The sequence below is a fragment of the Lipotes vexillifer genome, unplaced genomic scaffold, assembly GCF_000442215.2.
Source record: "Lipotes vexillifer unplaced genomic scaffold, Lipotes_vexillifer_v1.1 scaffold2036, whole genome shotgun sequence".
In the NCBI taxonomy this organism is placed as follows: domain Eukaryota; kingdom Metazoa; phylum Chordata; class Mammalia; order Artiodactyla; family Lipotidae; genus Lipotes; species Lipotes vexillifer.
Window position 1 is genome coordinate 305,498 of NW_006787290.1, and position 17,301 is coordinate 322,798.

A 17,301-nucleotide genomic window follows, 5' to 3' on the forward strand; every position below is an offset into this window, starting at 1 on the left:
AGCAGGAATTAATGGAAATGAAGTCACCGTAAACAAAGAGAAGAATATTTGCTGATGCGATTGGAGATTGAGGACAAATGTTAGAAAGCTCCTGTAGGACTGGAGATGAGGACCATCTCTGTCTGCCTGGTGCCTCCATTCTCCTACTCTGCAAAAACTTGCTACACTCACTCTTCCTCATTACTTCTTTACTCTTACTGGTCACAATCTACTACCCTACCTTTTACTCACCCACTGTTGTCCATAGCTGTCCTCCAGGTCATTGAGGTATCGATTCTCCCAGCTGATGTGGATGCCCAGCAGATCAGTAGGTTTAAAACCATTCTCAGCCAAGATCACAAAGTAGGTGAAGAATCCTGCCAGAGCCTGGATCACCCCTGTGAGTGATAGAGTCACAGGTCAGGGGAACCTGATTCAGAGAAGGATCTCAGAAGGCAGATCATGGAAGGGGTGCTGCCTGGGGCTTGCTTCTAGCAGGGTTGATGTGTGTCTGAGCTGTATTGCTGAAGATTCATGCCATTAATGATCTGATCCCACCATCTCTGTAGGACTTGTCTCCAAACTCTGACATTTCTTTCTAAGCTGTAATCTAGAGTCATCTTTTTATCATATAAGCTTAAAACTGGAAAGGACCTTAGAGGACCAGTGCCCAGGTCAATGCAGAGGATGGTTATGGTGCCCAGAGGCAGGGGGATACCGAGGATGATGAACAGCAGGAAGGGGGTGATCTCAGGGATGTTGCTGGTCAGGGTGTAGGCGATGGATTTCTTCAGGTTGTCAAAGATCAGGCTGCCTGGGAAGGATGATCAGCCTTCTGTGAGAAGCACAGAGAGTTCACACCTCCCACAAACCAGCTCCTAGACAGAGAGACCACTACAAAGCAGGGTCACTGTCCATGAAAGGGACCGAAGGTCTTAGGCCTTGGCAGCCCCAGTTTTGTTTCTAAATTGTGTGACTAGTAATTAGAGCCGTGATTTATTAACATGCCATATCTGTATACTCTTTGTTCTTGGGTTCAACATGGCTACTATCATCTGATCTCTGAAAATTAAGCAGGGTGGGGCCTGTTAATACTTAGAGATGTGTGAGAATGCCAATATAAAAGCCATTAGAAGATTAAGGCTGATTCAGAGTAACATGGATGGACCTAGAGGTTATCATACTAAGTGAAGTAAGTCAGACAGAGAAAGACAAATATCATATGATATTGCTTATATGTGGAATCTAAAATATGACACAAATAAACTTATTTACAAAACAGAAACAGACTCACAGACATAGAAAACAAATTTAGGGTTACCAAAGGGGAAAAGGTGGCAGGGAAGAGATAAATTAGGAGTTTGGGATTAACAGATACAAACTACTGTACGTAAAATAGATAAACAACAAGGTCCTACTGCATAGCAGAGAAAACTATATTCAATATCTTGTAATATACTATAATGTGAAAAGAATATAAAAAAGAATATATGTGTATATATATGTGCATACGTATGTATGTATCTATCTGTATCTGAATCACTTTGTTATACACCAGAAACCAACACAACATTGTAAATCAACTATACTTCAATTTAAATAAAAGTCTGAAGTGGAAAGAGCCTGGGCTTGGGTTCCAATTCCATTTTCTGCCATAACTAGCTTGTGATCTTGGGCACCCCTCACCTGCATTCCTCCGGCCTTGCAAGATGGCTTGAGTCCTCCCCTGACACCCTTTTCTAATATTGTCATCCTTCCCTCCACTCCCTGCTTTACTTATTTTTTTCCATTGCACTTGTCTTCTTTTATTATACTGTTCAGTTTACTTTATTGTCTGTCTGTCTCCACTGGAAATTAAGTTACACAAGGGCAGGGATGTGTGTTTTTATTCCCAATTATAGTATTCCCAGCATCAAGAATAGTGCCTGGTACGTAGTTGATACTCAGAAAGTTTATTGAATTGAGTGGATATAAAATACTGAGGATCATACAAGGTCTAAATAAAATGTTAACTATTACTCTTATGTGGATTGCCATAGATTTTAATAACATAGCTCCAGGCAGAAATCAGAAATCAGGGAGCCTGGGAAGCAGAATTCTGGGGCTCTCCTGTACGCCAGTGGGTATTGTCTCTGGGAAAGAGGGGGCTTAATTTAGCTCATGCAGTCAATTCATAGATCAGGCTCCAACTGATCTTGATATGTCAACATCATTCAGACAACAGGTTGCTAGAAAGTCCTCCTGAGGTTGTGGAGTACAGAGTAGTCTCACGGTATAGCTACACCCTGAAACTTACTGTAGACCCACTTGAATCCCCATGAGAGAAGAAAAACAATGCTGTGCTGCACTAGAGCCCCACTCTCCCTAGAAAATCTGGACTTTCCTCCAATCTCATAAGGGCTCCAGATAGTGATGTGCTAAGTACCAGCTGAATCTAATTTGCAAAATTTTGACTTACAGTGATTTCTCCCAGTCTGTACAGGAGGTTGGAGGATGGGCAAAGGGAATGAGAATAATGTATACCAACTCTCACCTGAGTCCGAGCAGGTGAAAGTTGGTACCTACCAACCTGGGCACCTGCTTCCTCACCCTACCCTGGGCATCCTGTTTCCTCACCCTCCTCCATTCCTGTGACGATGGAGGCAAAGTTGTCGTCCAGCAGGATCATGTCGGCTGGCTGCTTAGACACATCAGAGCCAGCGATGCCCATGGCAATGCCGATGTCCGCCTTCCTCAGCGCGGGGGAGTCGTTCACCTCGTCCCCTGTCACCGCCACAGTGGCTCCCCGGGTGAAGCACAGAGGGAGTGAAATAATTATTGTGTCAGATTCAGGACGCATCCCAAAGGTCAGTTTGATTCCATCATCCCTTGTTTCTCGATGTAATCATGCTTGGTTTAGGCCTCTTGGCCCGTCCCTCTCCTGCACCTCCTGAGACGGCAAAACTCACAGGGAGCCCCCAAATGGATGCCTGTCTCAGGGGTTCACGATGCGATGCTCTCTGGAGCCTCCTCTAGCCCAGCCCACACATTCCTATGCTTGGTTTGGGGCTGGGCTGTGCCACGTGATTCCCTCCAGATTCTCCAAGCCTCCTTGGTCTCCCTTACCAGCCTCTGACATCCCTCTACAATGATGAGCTTCTGCTGGGGGGAGGTCCAAGCAAACACGATCTCAGTGTGGTTTTGGAGGATCTCATCAAGTTGCTCTGAGTTCATATTTTTTAGTTCTGAGCCGTGCACCACAATGGCTTTGACATCCCTGAGGGAGAGGAATTTCAAAAGGCTAGTTCAGAGTGTTGAGAATTCACCGGGTGTCCTGGTGCCCTCTAAGCCATCTTTGCTATAATCTCCTTGTTTCTCCTTTCAACCCCATCTCCTCACTTGTCCCCAGCCATTCACTGTCCCCAGATTGGCACATTGCATTCCTTCCCTCCTCTCCCACCTCCTCCTCCCTCTTTTCTACCTCCTTCTTTGTCCCACCTTCATCAGAAAACCCACTGGCATAGTTGCTTGGTCATTTTCCTATTACGTTTTACTTTGCAGTAAGTAAACTCTGCACATCCTACCTATAGAAAGAACCTCCGAAAATGTTAGTGGGTGGGGCAGGCTAAGGATGGAGGGAAAAAATGGCAGATCTGAGTTCTTTCAGGGATCTCACCTGGCATTGACCTGGCTGACAGGGATCTTGAGCCGGGCAGCAATGTCCTCTGCTGTCTCGGTGCCTTCTGAGATGCCCACACCCTTGGCAATGGCCTTGGCTGTAATGGGATGATCCCCTGTTACCATAATCACCTGGGTTGGAAGGGGAGGGAAAAGGAGCAGAATCATGTTCAGGGAGGTCCCGGATCCTTCGCCTCTCTCTCTAAGAACTAACAGATCACTGCTATCATTCCACAGGGGTTTAAGTAGCTCATTCCCAAGAACTTGTGCTGTCAATCAAAAATCTTGCTACGGTCGGTGGCTTCAACCCATGGGAGTGGGTCAGGGCCATCAGACCATAAAACATAGGACAATCTGAGCTCTAGTTTTCCCAGGAATAAATCAGGGATTTGGGTGTATTTACTGTATTCAGAATTGCATTTAATTGCTCCAGAAGATATTCTGCCTCTTTACGCTCAAAGACAGAAACACCTACCCGCAGAACAGTGGTAATAAAGGAACGTCTGGCATAATCCATCTGCCTAGCAAACTTTCATCTAGGCCCTCATTCATTTTGATCCTTAGTCTACCTCTCTTCTTCCCCCTGCCTCCTCGTGCCCCTGGATTCCAGCCCTTTTCTGGATACCTGGGACCAGCCCTAGTCCTGTCCCTTTCCTCCCCAAAGATCAGGTGCTTGTGCTCTGTGCTCTTCTAGCCTTCTGTTCTTTTAGTCCTCCTCACATCTCTGTGTGATGGCTTGTCTGTCTCTCTCCCCTGCTGGAGAGAGTGGGGCCGTGCCTATGATTCCCTGTTAAGTTTCCAGCCCTAGCATAATTCCTAGCGCATAGTAATCCATCAACAAGCAATTACAGAATGAAGGAAGGATCGCCTCCTGGGAACCACTGCCCATGGTTCCCAAGTGCCTTCCCAGCACATAATTCTCAGGCTCTGGTGGGAGGCAGAAGGGAACTATCTGACTGTGGCTGAACTAAGAACAGAGGTCCTGGAAAGGTCAGTCTGTTTACTTCCAGAGCGTGGAAATAAGCCTTGAAGGAGTTTTCCCATGAGCCCTCCTCATTCCACACTGGCACAGCGGGCTTGCTGGAAGGAGTGCTAACTAATCTGGGATTACCAGAGACTCAGGAAAGGTGTGCTGTGAGCAGTTACCCACACCACTGGTTTCAAGTGCCCTGGCTTGGTTGTGGGGCACTGGGGCCTCACCAAGTTCGGCCTGTGGGGCACGAGGTAACTGGTGAGGATCTAAGAGGGAACTGCACAGGAGATTAGAAGATTCCAGAGGTGGTTCAGATTGAGCCCTCAGTGATGCCTTTCCAGGCTTACAGTGCCCTGAACGTTTCCTACTGGTTCATCAATAATGACCTGTAGGACATGTGTGGTAGCTAGCCCAGCTTGACCACTCAGATGGGCCTATCTGCAGTAGTTTCTGGAAGTGTCACCTCCATACCAGGTCGGGGAAATAAAAACAAAGCCAGTCACCCCAAGAGTGAGTTCCTAGGACACAATTTCACAGAACATTGAGATGCATACATACAATAGAAGCGCAGTTCTACAAAGAATGGCTCCCTTTGAAGTAAAAAGCATCTAGTGGTTTCTGGAATTTGTCAAGTACTAAAGGAATTTCATTTCCAACTTCTCGGTGCTGACTGTACCTCTGGTGTTCCCACGCAGTCTTGCCAGCTGCCCTCTTGTGCCCTTGGGCTCTCTTCCCCCAGATCAGACCCATCTGAGAGAAACGGTCCAGTGTTGGTGACCATCCTGTAGGCCCTCACGGCTCAGCTGCAGTTCTTAGAGGGGGCTGCGTTCATAGCAGGGGCCAGGTGTCTTTGTACTACTAAGGGCCTCAGGTGGTGGCAAATAGGATGGCATCATTTTATTTTAGTATTTTCAGTTCTTTTTTTTTTTGGCCATTCCAGGCAGCATGTGGGCTGTTAGTTCCCCAACCAGGGATCAAACCTGCTCCCACTGCACTGGAAGGGCGGTCTTAACCCCCTGGACTGCCAGGGAAGTCCCTTATTTTAGTTTTTTAAAATTAAGTTTATTCCAAAGGTCTGAACACGTGGCTCTGAAAAATAGCAGTCCCACAGTCAATTGTAAAACCTTTGCTGCCATGCAGCCGTTAACCAGCCTCTTTCAGCAGCCTCATCATATCCATTAGCTTGGCATCAACACCATTTTGGAGTTGACCTTGGAAGGGTCTCCCCTATGGGGCAACCCCCTGTATAACCATTACATTTTGTCCTCCTTGAAGGATGGCCTCATGTGTACGTCTTATATTTCCTTAGAGGGAAAAAGGGTGTGATTCAAAATTCCTCACCAAGTCTGCCAAATTTCTGTCAGCTTCAGGTCCAGAAGAAGTAAGAAATTAAAATGTAAACCTGTGCCCAGAACAAGGGCTGGCCCAGAAAGCACCAGGCCTCCTGCTTCAGGTGTCAGCTCCAGGCCAGCCGGAATCCTATTCAGACTGTTACCTATCACAGCTCGCTCTGCCTCAGGCCGTGACCGTGTCCTGCTCTGGTAGGCCACCTGGCTCAAATCACCTCTTTGTCTCCTGGTTGGGCCTCCCCTCCACGGTAGGCACAATTGTAACTCTCCTTCTTGCTAAAGAGATCCACAAATTCCCAGGTGAGGTAAATTTTAGACTGTGTTATTATGTGCACAGTAATAACACAATGCACAATAATAACCACAATGTTATTCCTCATGCTGGCAGCCCACCTCAAAGCTGAGAAAATGCAAATGAACCCCTTCTCCATTTATCTCCCACAGTATGTATGACGTGGTAGCTTATAGAACCACGGAGGAGTATCAAGATATGTGGCTATCCTATGCAGACGTGTTACGATAATGCCGTCTCTGCAAAGAACTGTACCACCCCAAACATCTCATAGTAATTAGGGAATTCACTCAGAATAATTTCCTATATCCATTCCTTGGTTCACACTGTAGTGGCCAATCGTTGTACTTAGTGCAGCTCAGGCTGCCCCGAGACAAACTGCCAACAGTCAAAGGTCGTGATGAAGCCATCTCTAACAGATAGCATCCAGTTCTCCTTAAATACTTCTAGCCCCACTCCCTCCAACCTGCTCTCCCAGATATTCCCAGAATATCAAGTATGAGCAGGGAAGGTGACAATACCTAATCTATGAAGATGTATAGGACTCTTAGAATTTGAAATGTGGGATACAGAGTATCTCAGAATTAGAGGAATTTTACTGCTGCTATCCCGTGAAGTCCAAAGCCCACCCTGATTAAAGAGGAATTCCCATCTCTGGGTTTGTTCCGCAGCTGCGTTTTACTCTTGGACCACTTCGTTTCGGTTTCTAGCTTTTACTCCTGGGCGTACACCTGTTAGGGCAGCTGCTCACCCTGAGTCAGATCCGTTGAGGGCCCCCAGCTCTCAATCTCTCATTCTCACTAGTGTCTGCTCCAGGCCCCCAGCCCTCTTGGCCTCACCCTTTTTACAACCCATCCAGCAGTACATTTATATGACACCTTCTACCACTTTGCTACTCCTAGTGTGGCCTGCAGACCAGCAGCAATGGCATCAGCTGGGAGCGTGTTACAAATGCAGAATCTTGGGGTGTCCTAGTCCTACTGAATTAGGATTTGCATTCCAACAAAACCCCCAGGCGATTCACATGCACATTCGTTTGAGAAGCGCTGTCCTAGGGTGATGCTTCTCAAATTTGTCTGCACATCAGAATCTCTAGGAAAGTTTTAAGAAATACAGATGCCGGGGTTCCACCCTGAGCGTTTCTAATTGAATGGGTCTGGAGTATGGCCAAGGCATCAGATTTTTAAAGCTCCCCTGGTGATCCCATTTTATTTTTTAATTTTATTGAAGCATAGTTGATCTACGATGTTGTGTTCGTCCCCTGGTGATTCTAATGTTCAATGCAAGGCAGGATTCTAACTACAGTGGACACTTATTATTAAGTTCTCTCTTAAGACTGCAACTCATAAGCTCAGGAAGCAGAAATCAGTTCAGTTAAACCAAGAACCTACTCTGTCCGAGGTTTTCTACTGTTGATCCAGTTTATGACAAGTGAGGGGCATCTGGGATGCTCCAGTGTTTACCTTAATCCCAGCACTCCGACACTTGCCCACGGCATCAGGCACTGCAGCTCAGGGAGGGTCAATCATGGAGATGAGCCTCACAAAACAAAGGTTATCCATGGGAAAATTGATTTCATTGGTGTTAAACTTGAATCCCTTGGAGTAAGTGTTCGGCAGACTCAAGAAGCAGAACCCTAGAGAGAGACAGAAGAAAGGACCAGTAGTCATTCCACTGTCTATGTCTCTATCCTGCTCGCCCCAACCTCCTAGATTTTTCACCCCACGAATAATGACTGTTTTGATGCCACTCTTCAGAGGCTTCTCCCACAGCCCCCTCACCTAGCACGTGTTCCCCCAGACCTCCCAGTTCCAAGTAGGCATTCTGGAAGGCTTCCTTCATTTCATCATCCATTGGGTACTCCTGCCCTTTCAGAAGGTAAGTAGAGCAAAACTCCAAGATCCTCTCAGGCGCCCCCTTCATCATCAGTACGTGGGTCTGGGAGCCGTCCTCCCGAAGGTGGATGGACATCTAGGGAGAGGAGAGGAACAGGAGGAGAGAGCGAGGTTTGGGGCAAAAAAGCAAGGGTAAGGTTTTTGAGGGTAAAGCCGACAGGCAAGCTGTTCATACCCCCATTTCCTTTGTCCCCTAAACCAGCGCAGCCCCCCTCCCTCCAGCCAAATCCGACCTTTGGTTGAGCCCACCCCTCCTCCCTTGCAGGAACCCCCAGCCTGGTATTATTTGCACAGGAATCTGTTATCGTCTCAGCCAGACTGGATGTGAAGGGCAGCCCAGGCACTCTCCCCTCCCTGCTTCCTCTCTGCCTGGGTGGCTAGAAGCAGAAGTCGTGGGGCCACAGAGACAGCAGAGTAGACAGGAAAGAAAACTTAGAGTCAAGCACCTGTGCTCTAGGGCCAGCAGGAATGCTTACTTAGCTTCATGACCTCAGGTCAGTCCACTTAACCTCTCCAAACCTTAGCTCCTTTGATAAAATGTAAAAGGTTCTGCGTTGCCCACTTCATTGGGTTTTTATAAAAGAAAGATAATATTTGTAAAGAATATATTGAAAAACACTGACAGTTCTTTACCATGGTTGTTTGAGCCTGAAGGACGGGATTAGGACGAAGAGTAATAACAACACTTATTGAGCACTTACTATGTGCCAGCCACTGTTCCAAGTGCTTTACATGAATTGTCATTTAATCCTCTCAGCTACTACCCCGTAGTAGTACTATCAATTTCTTTATTTTATAGATGACAAAACTAAGGTTAAGCTGTGTCCAGAATCACACAGCTAGGAAGTAGAGGCTGTCAAGGAAAGAACCCAAATAGACTCACTTTAGAACATGCTCTCTTAACCAACCTATGCTCTAAGTTCTTTGTTAACTCTGTCATCACACATTTAGTGATGAACTCTACTTAAAATTTATGATTGTTGCTTTGTTTTTATTAATACTGTCTTTTATTTTTTCCCAAAAGAATAAAGTTATCTATTCACTTTGAGTTACCAAACTCTTTAAGCATTCTGACTTGTTTAGTTTGGCACTGAATCGTGGTTGCTTCTTATGTTTTTATGTTCATTTTGGGGACTGATGAATAAACTGTTTTCCAAGTGTTGCCAGTAGAATTTGTATAATCACATCTTTAATAATTTTGTTTATATGTGTAATGTACTGTTATTTTGTGTTTATGATTTTTTTTTTTTACCAATAAACAGAACACGTTTCAAAGAAGAAAAAAAAGAGTATATCGAAAACTGTGAAGCACAATGCAAAAACTGGTTAGCCATTCTAGCCCCATGTCTCCTGGAAACATGGCACGGCCCCTGAGAGGGGCTCGATGGTGCGAGTTGGGGGTCCCTGTGGCTCAGCTGGGGACGGGAGGGCGTAGTCAAGAAGGCAACCTGAGGAGACAACTTGAGGACAGAGAAATAAGATCAGTTTCATTTTTCATTTTCCTGTGATCTCTGATCTGGGAAAAGGAACTGTCTCTGGGTTTCCTCTTATGATCGACAGGAAATTCCTGCTACGTAGCCTGTTGGGTAACAAAATCAGCACATTGAGAGGAATTGAGCTTGTGGTACCGAGGGGACCAGACTGTACTGACCCAAGGAGAAGCCGGGTGGGAAACCTGGGTGTAAAATGTGGTTAAAACGGCTTCTTTGGAAACTTTCCCAAAACTGTTATATTCAAAATATGCTTAAGCAGTTAAGAGGGGAAACCTAAACTCATGTAAGCAGAAAGCTGTAAAAAAAATTTTAAAAAGTTTTCTGAGCGCTTAAAACCTATTTGTTGACTATTTATTGGAGATGATCAGAGACGGCAGCAAGACCTGCTTAAGCCAGTAACTTGAGCACAGAAGCATCACATCTTGATAGACAATTACAGGTGAAAAAGACGGCAGCAAATCTGGAAATATCAGAACAGAGACACTTCTTCCTTTCATTTTGATCTCAGAGATGGAAAGAGACCAGGCCTTGCAAACGACCGCCAGGCTAAGATGTCCCTTGCAGGCCAGAGCCTCTGACTGTCCCAAGAACAAGCTGATTAAGGCAGGTCGTTCTTGGGTACGGAGCAAAAGGAGCCAGAGGGGTTTCCTTGGACCCCCCAAAGCAAGCCCCTCCAGAGCTGGGTAGCTTGCAGGCTGGCCGAGCACACTTGGTGCAGAGAAGGATTTTGCTGTTTGAACTTGATATTCGGTAGCTCAGAAAAGGCACTAACGTTGTCATTTGGGGGAAAGGTTGCTATTTTGTTGGATGTCCCATCAAATGTCATGGGTATGTTTTACTTTTATTTTGAATCTTGTGGAAGGAGAGGTACCTAATTCTTTTCAGTCGAAGGCTTTAATTGGGCCCTGCCGAGCACAAAATTCCTGTCTGGTTAGTGAGGTCACTAAACGTCAGGAAAAAGTGGAAATAAGTTTGCAGTTTGGGCCTAGGGGACCTATCTTATTACACTGATGAAAAGTCAGATGAGACAAAAAACTATGAATCTGTTTCTTTAACTTTTACTCGTTCAGCATTCAGGGTGAAAATACAGGTAATTTGGTTTAAAAAGATCTATATAGCTTTTGTTATGGCTTTTTTTTTTTTTTTTTGGTACGGGGGCATCTCACTGTTGTGGCCTCTCCCATTGAGGAGCACAGGCTCCAGACGCGCAGGCTCAGCGGCCATGGCTCACGGGCCCAGCCGCTCCGCGGCATGTGGGATCTTCCCGGACCGGGCCACGAACCTGTGTCCCCTGCATCGGCAGGCGGATTCTCAACCACTGCGCCACCAGGGAAGCCCTGTTATGGCTTTTTTTCTTAGTTACAAAAATTGTTTTTTCTTGTGACAAAAACTTTTAAGATCTATTCTCTAAAGCAACTGTCAAATATAAAAGTATGGACCGCCTTACGAATTTGCCTGTCATGCGGGGGCAATGCTGATCTTCTCTGTATCGTTCTAGTCTTAGTGTATGTGCTGCTGAAGTGAGTACTATTATGTGTTTTTTAAGATACAAAACCAAAACTGACTTTTGGGAGTTGAATTTCTTCTCTGTTACCCACACCTGATGTCTGACCTTTAGGGTAGTACATGAATTTGGAGAATTCCACTACCCTAAGTAAATCACGATTGTCCCATACGAGTCAAAGCTTAGCTGCTAGAGCCCCCATCGTGGTGATGCCACCGTTCCCTCCTTTCCACACTTTCCTCAAAGTGTGCCAGGGTCCTCACGTGGGAGGGAAGTTCTGGGTTTCTTGTCCCTCACGTGGATTTTACTGTTAGGGCCACCACTGTCCCTCCCTCAGCATTTCTCCTTCCTTTCGGCCCTCCTTCCCTTGTCAGTCCTCCCTGGATCAGGGACAAAACAGCCCAGGGAAAACAGCTTCGCAAACACTCTGGAAAGCCCTGACCGCCTACCTGATGGCAGCTGCTAGAACTGCAGGCATGGAATGAAAAGAAATATTTGATGACTAGTGAGATAAGATGCCTCAGGGAAGTGACTGGCAAATCCAACATATTCTGCAGCAGCAAATTTCACAGTTGCCACAGAGACGCCTTTAACGTGACTTTCCCCAGCTGGCCTTTAACGTGACTTTCTCCAGCCAGCCTTTGCTGCCTATGGACATTTCAGCACTTTATCACCTGCTCTCTGCACAAGCGGCGTAGCCTCAAGTCTGCTTATGACTGAATGCCTCTTCCTTTATCATCTATGCCTGCATTTACCTGTTTGCCACTTTCCCTTAAGGTGACCCTTCCTCCTACCTGGGGTGCTGAGCATCCACCGTATCTGTTCTACAGCTCAGACATAAAGGTAAAGGCAAAGCTCCCGTTTCCCCAGATGACAAGCCCATCCCCCACTGCTATCTTCCTACCTTTGTCGGTTCTGTACCTGGTACTTGTTGGTAGAATTAAAGGGAATTTCTGCCACCTTGGGGCTTTTCTCTCTCATCTCCTTCACAGAGCTGTAAGACTGCTCGGTGAACTCGAGGAGGGCTGACTCAGAAGCATCCCCTGCTGTTGCCCGCTACCGGGATGGGGTTGGTATAATGAGCCCGAGAGGCAAGGCACCTGGGCTTGCCAGTGGTGTCAAGGAGAGGAACAGAATGGGGAGGGGTGCTGGGGGCATCACCGAGGGCCAGAAAAGAGATATTGAGGGGAGAGGGCAGGTTATACCCTGGACACTGAGGTACACTTTACTCCCTTGGGCCTGACACCTTAGCTATGGGAAGGTACTCCTGATTAGCCTTAAAATCAGCCCAGTTACAGAGGCCAGCGACTCGGGCCAGGATAAACCAGGTATCAGAGCCCTTGGCAAACGGTTTCCCTAGGGAGAGAGAACAGAACTGTCAGCAGGGATAGGAGAGCTTAAAGCAGGAGTTTATTCACACCCCTGCTGCGCCCAGATGCTTCTCAGAGACAACATTTCACCTCCTCCACACCTCCCTGCTCTCCTCTCACTTTGCAGCTACCTTCTTGCTGTCTGGGCTCGCCACGCCCTGTCAGCTACTCATCACGTTCCCCACATCCTTCCACTCTCCGACCGCCAACGCCACTAGTCACCAGTCTGTTCTTTGCTGGTGTCAGCCTCATAGATGGTCCTGTCGAACCACAGGTGGGCGACGGTCCTGCGGTTCTGGGTGAGGGTGCCCGTCTTGTCGGAGCAGATGGTGGAGGTGGAGCCCAGCGTCTCCACCGCCTCCAGGTTCTCCACCAGGCAGTTCTTCGGAGCCATGTGCTTGGCTGTCAGGGTCAGACACACTTAAGGCCGTGAACAGGGGAGGGGGGAAACGGAGAGGAGAGCTCAGCTGCTCACAGTGCTTTGTGTTTTTGGAAATCTGATCGTTTTCACTACTCTTTTAATTTTTTATATTTATTTCCCTTTTGTTACCACCTAGTCTTTAGAAACCCCATCTGTGGCTATGGGAAAGGAAATGAGGAAAGTGATTTCGGTTTGTACTTTACGGCAGAGTTTCAAAAGAAGAGTGCTTTCTTTTACCAGGGTATCATAGAGAATGATCTCCTATTCCTCCCGGAATATTCCTCTCCCCGTCGATCCTTTCATCTTTTCTATTCTGCAGCCTCTTCTCCATTCAAGTTCAAGCCACACTTCTTTCTCAAGTCCAGTCTTTCCAGGGACCACGGTGAGAGCTAACCTTTGATTGTGGCATAAGATGCTCTGTGTGGAGGAGGGTTGTACCAGTAGTTTAAAAAAGGAGTGGGGAGGACAGAACGATGAAACTGAGAAGGGCTGTTGCAGCGCTGAAAATGACTTGAGAAGCCACTTAAATCAAAAGATTTTTTTTTTTTTTAACTTTTTTTTTTTTTTTAAGCTTATCAGGGGAGGAATCCTTTTTTTTTTTTTTTATTTTAGGGGTAGGAGTTTATTAATTTATTTATTTTTGTTGTGTTGGGTCTTCGTTTCTGTGCGAGGGCTTTCTCTAGTTGCGGCAAGCGGGTGCCACTCTTCATCGCGGGGCGCGGGCCTCTCACTATCGCAGCCTCTCTTTTTGCGGAGCACAGGCTCCAGACGCGCAGGCTCAGTAGCTGTGGCTCACGGGCCTAGCCGCTCCGCGGCATGTGGGATCCTTCCCAGACCAGGGCTCGAACCCATGTTCCCTGCACTAGCAGGCAGATTCTCAACCACTGCGCCACCAGGGAAGCCCAAACCAAAAGATTTTTGTTGACCATAAATCCAGTGAAAGTCAGGTGTGGGGCAAGGTTATTTTAAAAACGAATGAATTCTTAGGCTGGGGTTATGTACAGAATTCTAATCATGGATTTACTATTTATTTACACAATATCATGAGTACTGGTGTTTTAGTGCTAGTCTAACCACACCCTGGGTATTATTCTCATTTCCATTTTAAGAAGGGTATTGATAAAGGAGAGCATACCCCAAACAGGTGATCAGCAAGACAAGGGGTCTGAAGATGTGTCACAGGAAGAAGGGCTAAGGGAAAAGGGATTATACGACCTCTCCCCCGGAGAGTTTGAGGGGACATAATGGCTACTGTCAAAGATCTAAAGGGTTGGGCTTCCCTGGTGGCGCAGTGGTTGAGAGTCCGCCTGCCGATGCAGGGGACACGGGTTCGTGCCCCGGTCTGGGAAGATCCCACTTGCCACAGAGCAGCTGGGCCTGTGAGCCATGGCCGCTGGGCCTGCGCGTCCGGAGCCTGTGCTCCGCAACCGCAAAAAAAAAAAAAAAAAAAGATCTAAAGGGTAGGTTTGTAGAAGAGAGAGAATTGACTTATTTTGTATTTCTTCAGATGGGAAAACTGGGACCAAACAGGGAACCGTATGTCTGCTCAACATAATGAAATCTAACTAGAGCAAAATCCAACAACGAAGTGAGGTCAGATAAAAAGGGGTGGGCTTCCCATGACTAGAAATCATCATCATCTCCTACAGATTTTATGCAGCGTATTTGGCATTGGTTGAAAGGTTGAATTTATATGGGCTTTGAAGTCCTTTCCAGTAAGATTCTATAATCCTAAATTAATCTTCTTCTATGAACTGATGAATAAATTGAGGCCCGGAGTGCAGTGAGTTGGCCAGATTCACCAGCCAGTACACCCAGGACTGGAACGCACTCCCGGTGATTGATAATCTATGCTTTCTGCGTCGTAACTCATTTCTTTTCTCATTAAAGAGAGAAGGCACCAGAAAATAGGGGTGAAGGAAGTCAGTATAATTTGGGAGCTCAATGATTTGACATCTGTATACGCATTAGAGTACTCTGCACTGGAGAGGTTCAGCCACGAAAGAGATACTAGTGATTTCATTTCCTTGGGGTTGTTTGTCTGCCCTGGGGCCACACTCCACCTTAGCTACTCTCAGTGACGGTGACCAGCAGCCCCTCAGGCACGTTGGCCACAATGATGCCAATAAGAAGAATAACAGCCTCCAGCCAGGTGTAGCCCAAGATAAGTGAGAGCCCAAAGAAGGTGACACCGAGGAAGACGGCCACTGCTGTGATCACATGGATGAAGTGTTTGATCTCCACAGCAATGGGGGTCTGGCCCACTGCCAGGCCGGAGGTCAGCGAGGCAATTCGGCCCATCACCGTGGAGTCTCCTGTGGCAATCACGATGCCCCGGGCTGTCCCTGTGGATGAAGGGGGAAGTCTGAATTGGAAAGGCTGTTGGGTTTGGTTCCTACAAAGAGAAAACTGTCAACAGTCAAAAACAAGGTGGAAACTCAAGGTCCTCTGAGAGGTTATAATGTTCTACTGTCTTTACAGTTCGCTTATGCAAGTGAAGGTCTCCTCATCGGAAAAATCTCTGAAGAGGTTTCACAGTTCTCCAGAGATACCCAATTTTATTGCCTAATTGCCTTCACTGTCAGGAAGGTCTTTGTTACACTTAGTCTAAATCTCTTCCATTGCCTATATGTTTCTTATTCTGTCCTCAGCAGCTGAAGAGCTTCTCGAGCCCCAGGAATAGTGGTTACCCTTCTGCTAGAATCCTGTGCTCCAATATCTCCCCATCCTCTAACCCAGGGCTACTCAATTTGCCGCCCCCATCCCCAGGAGACATTTGGCAAGGTCTGGAGGCATATTTGGTTGTCACGACTGAGGTTGCTACTGGCACCTAGTGGGCAGAGAGCAGGGATGCTGCCAGGCATCCTGCAACTCACAGGACAGCCCTCCTCTCCCTCTACCACGAAGAACAGCGCGGCACAATTGTCAGCAGTGTCGAGGTTGAGAAACTCTGCTCTGACCGAGCCTCTTCCCTGTTTTGCTGGCTGGAGCCAGTCTGCCCCCTGCTGGGTGGCATAGGCCATAACATGGCTCCTGAATCAGATGGGGAACTTGACATACCCAGGATGTAGCTTGAAATGAGGGGCCCCACAAGGCTCTTTGCTCAAAATAATTCTTCCTGCTTTACCATGATGGCTGAAATTCCTACCATTAAAGTTACAGTCAGAATCACCCAGAAAAGCAACATATTATAGAAATAGCACTTATTTTCGAATCAGAAGGACTCAGGGCTAGAAGTTCAACTTCCGATGTACTAGCTGTTCACCCTGGGGCAAGTTACTTAAACTCTCTGAGACTCAGGTTTCCTCATCTTTAAAATGGGGTAAAAGCATCTACAAAGCTGTGAGAATTAAATGTTTTTAAAAGAGCCTAGAACAGGGTTGGGCACATAGTAGGCACTCAAATAGTTGTTTCTTTTTTTCCTCCATTTAGATGAATTTAAGGTCTCCAGAAGAATGGCTAGAAAATCACACATATGCCTTGCAGGGCAGCTCTAATCTGGCAGCTCCCACGAACATCATAGCATGGAGCGGCCAGTCCATTTTCAAGGTCACCTTCAGCATTATGAGTCTGAGAGCAGGTTCTGCTCCGACCGACAGCAGACGAGTGAGGTCACTGCTATGTGAAGAGTGGTTCTGGAACGCCTCACAGTATGAGGCACTCTGCAGATGAGCAGGAAGATACTAAAATAATTGAGAGGTGCTGAGAGGGTTTATTTTGACAGGGGGTAGAGGTGGTTAGGGTATGGTGTCACTTATAGTCATTTTGTGCCACGGTTTAATCTAGTTCTTAATTTTTCTTCCTTTTGCTGTGGTTTCCCCATGCTTGGAGAGACAGGATTTAATAACTCATCCCAATGTGTCTAGAGAGGGGGAAGGTTGATGTCAACCTTGGGGAAGGTTAAGAAGGCCAAGCCTCCCATATTCCAGGCTAGACTGACTTCTTCCTACGCCTTCTATACAATGCCAGAGAAATAGCTTACCATCTCCCCCCTACCCCCCATGAAGACGCATGAGAACCCAAAGAGAGATGTTTGTACCAGCAGCCCCGTCAAGGGCCACAGTGACGAAAGCAGAGAGGCAAGGGCCTAGGATAAAAGTTAAAGTGATGCTACCTGTTTGCAGATTGCACAGAGATTCCTCAGTTTAACAGTCAAGAGCTCCTTCAACCTAACTCCACCCTCTTGGTCACATCTTGGGTCCCTCTAGTCTCCTATTAAAGCCTTCTCTATTCTAGTCAGATCCCTGTTTCTTAGATGGAATTCCGTCATCCACTTTTCCTGTTATTTGAAGCATATAATTTGTTGATGAAAAGCCTACTTTGGAAGGGCAAATCTGAGCAAATTTCTTCCTAAAATTTAATAATAAG

The 17,301-nt window shown here is 46.7% G+C and overlaps 1 protein-coding gene across 1 annotated transcript in view; it reads right to left on the bottom strand.

The window, feature by feature from the left end:
- Nucleotides 1-17,301, bottom strand: part of LOC103074614 (sodium/potassium-transporting ATPase subunit alpha-4) — a 29,417-nt gene that overhangs the window by 6,187 nt on the left and 5,929 nt on the right. The window contains 11 exon segments of the mRNA XM_007459936.1: nucleotides 232-542; nucleotides 644-793; nucleotides 2,596-2,767; nucleotides 3,088-3,235; nucleotides 3,635-3,768; nucleotides 7,714-7,886; nucleotides 8,032-8,221; nucleotides 12,064-12,198; nucleotides 12,389-12,498; nucleotides 12,735-12,932; nucleotides 14,997-15,278. Coding sequence (XP_007459998.1) covers nucleotides 232-542; nucleotides 644-793; nucleotides 2,596-2,767; nucleotides 3,088-3,235; nucleotides 3,635-3,768; nucleotides 7,714-7,886; nucleotides 8,032-8,221; nucleotides 12,064-12,198; nucleotides 12,389-12,498; nucleotides 12,735-12,932; nucleotides 14,997-15,278 — 2,003 coding nt within the window.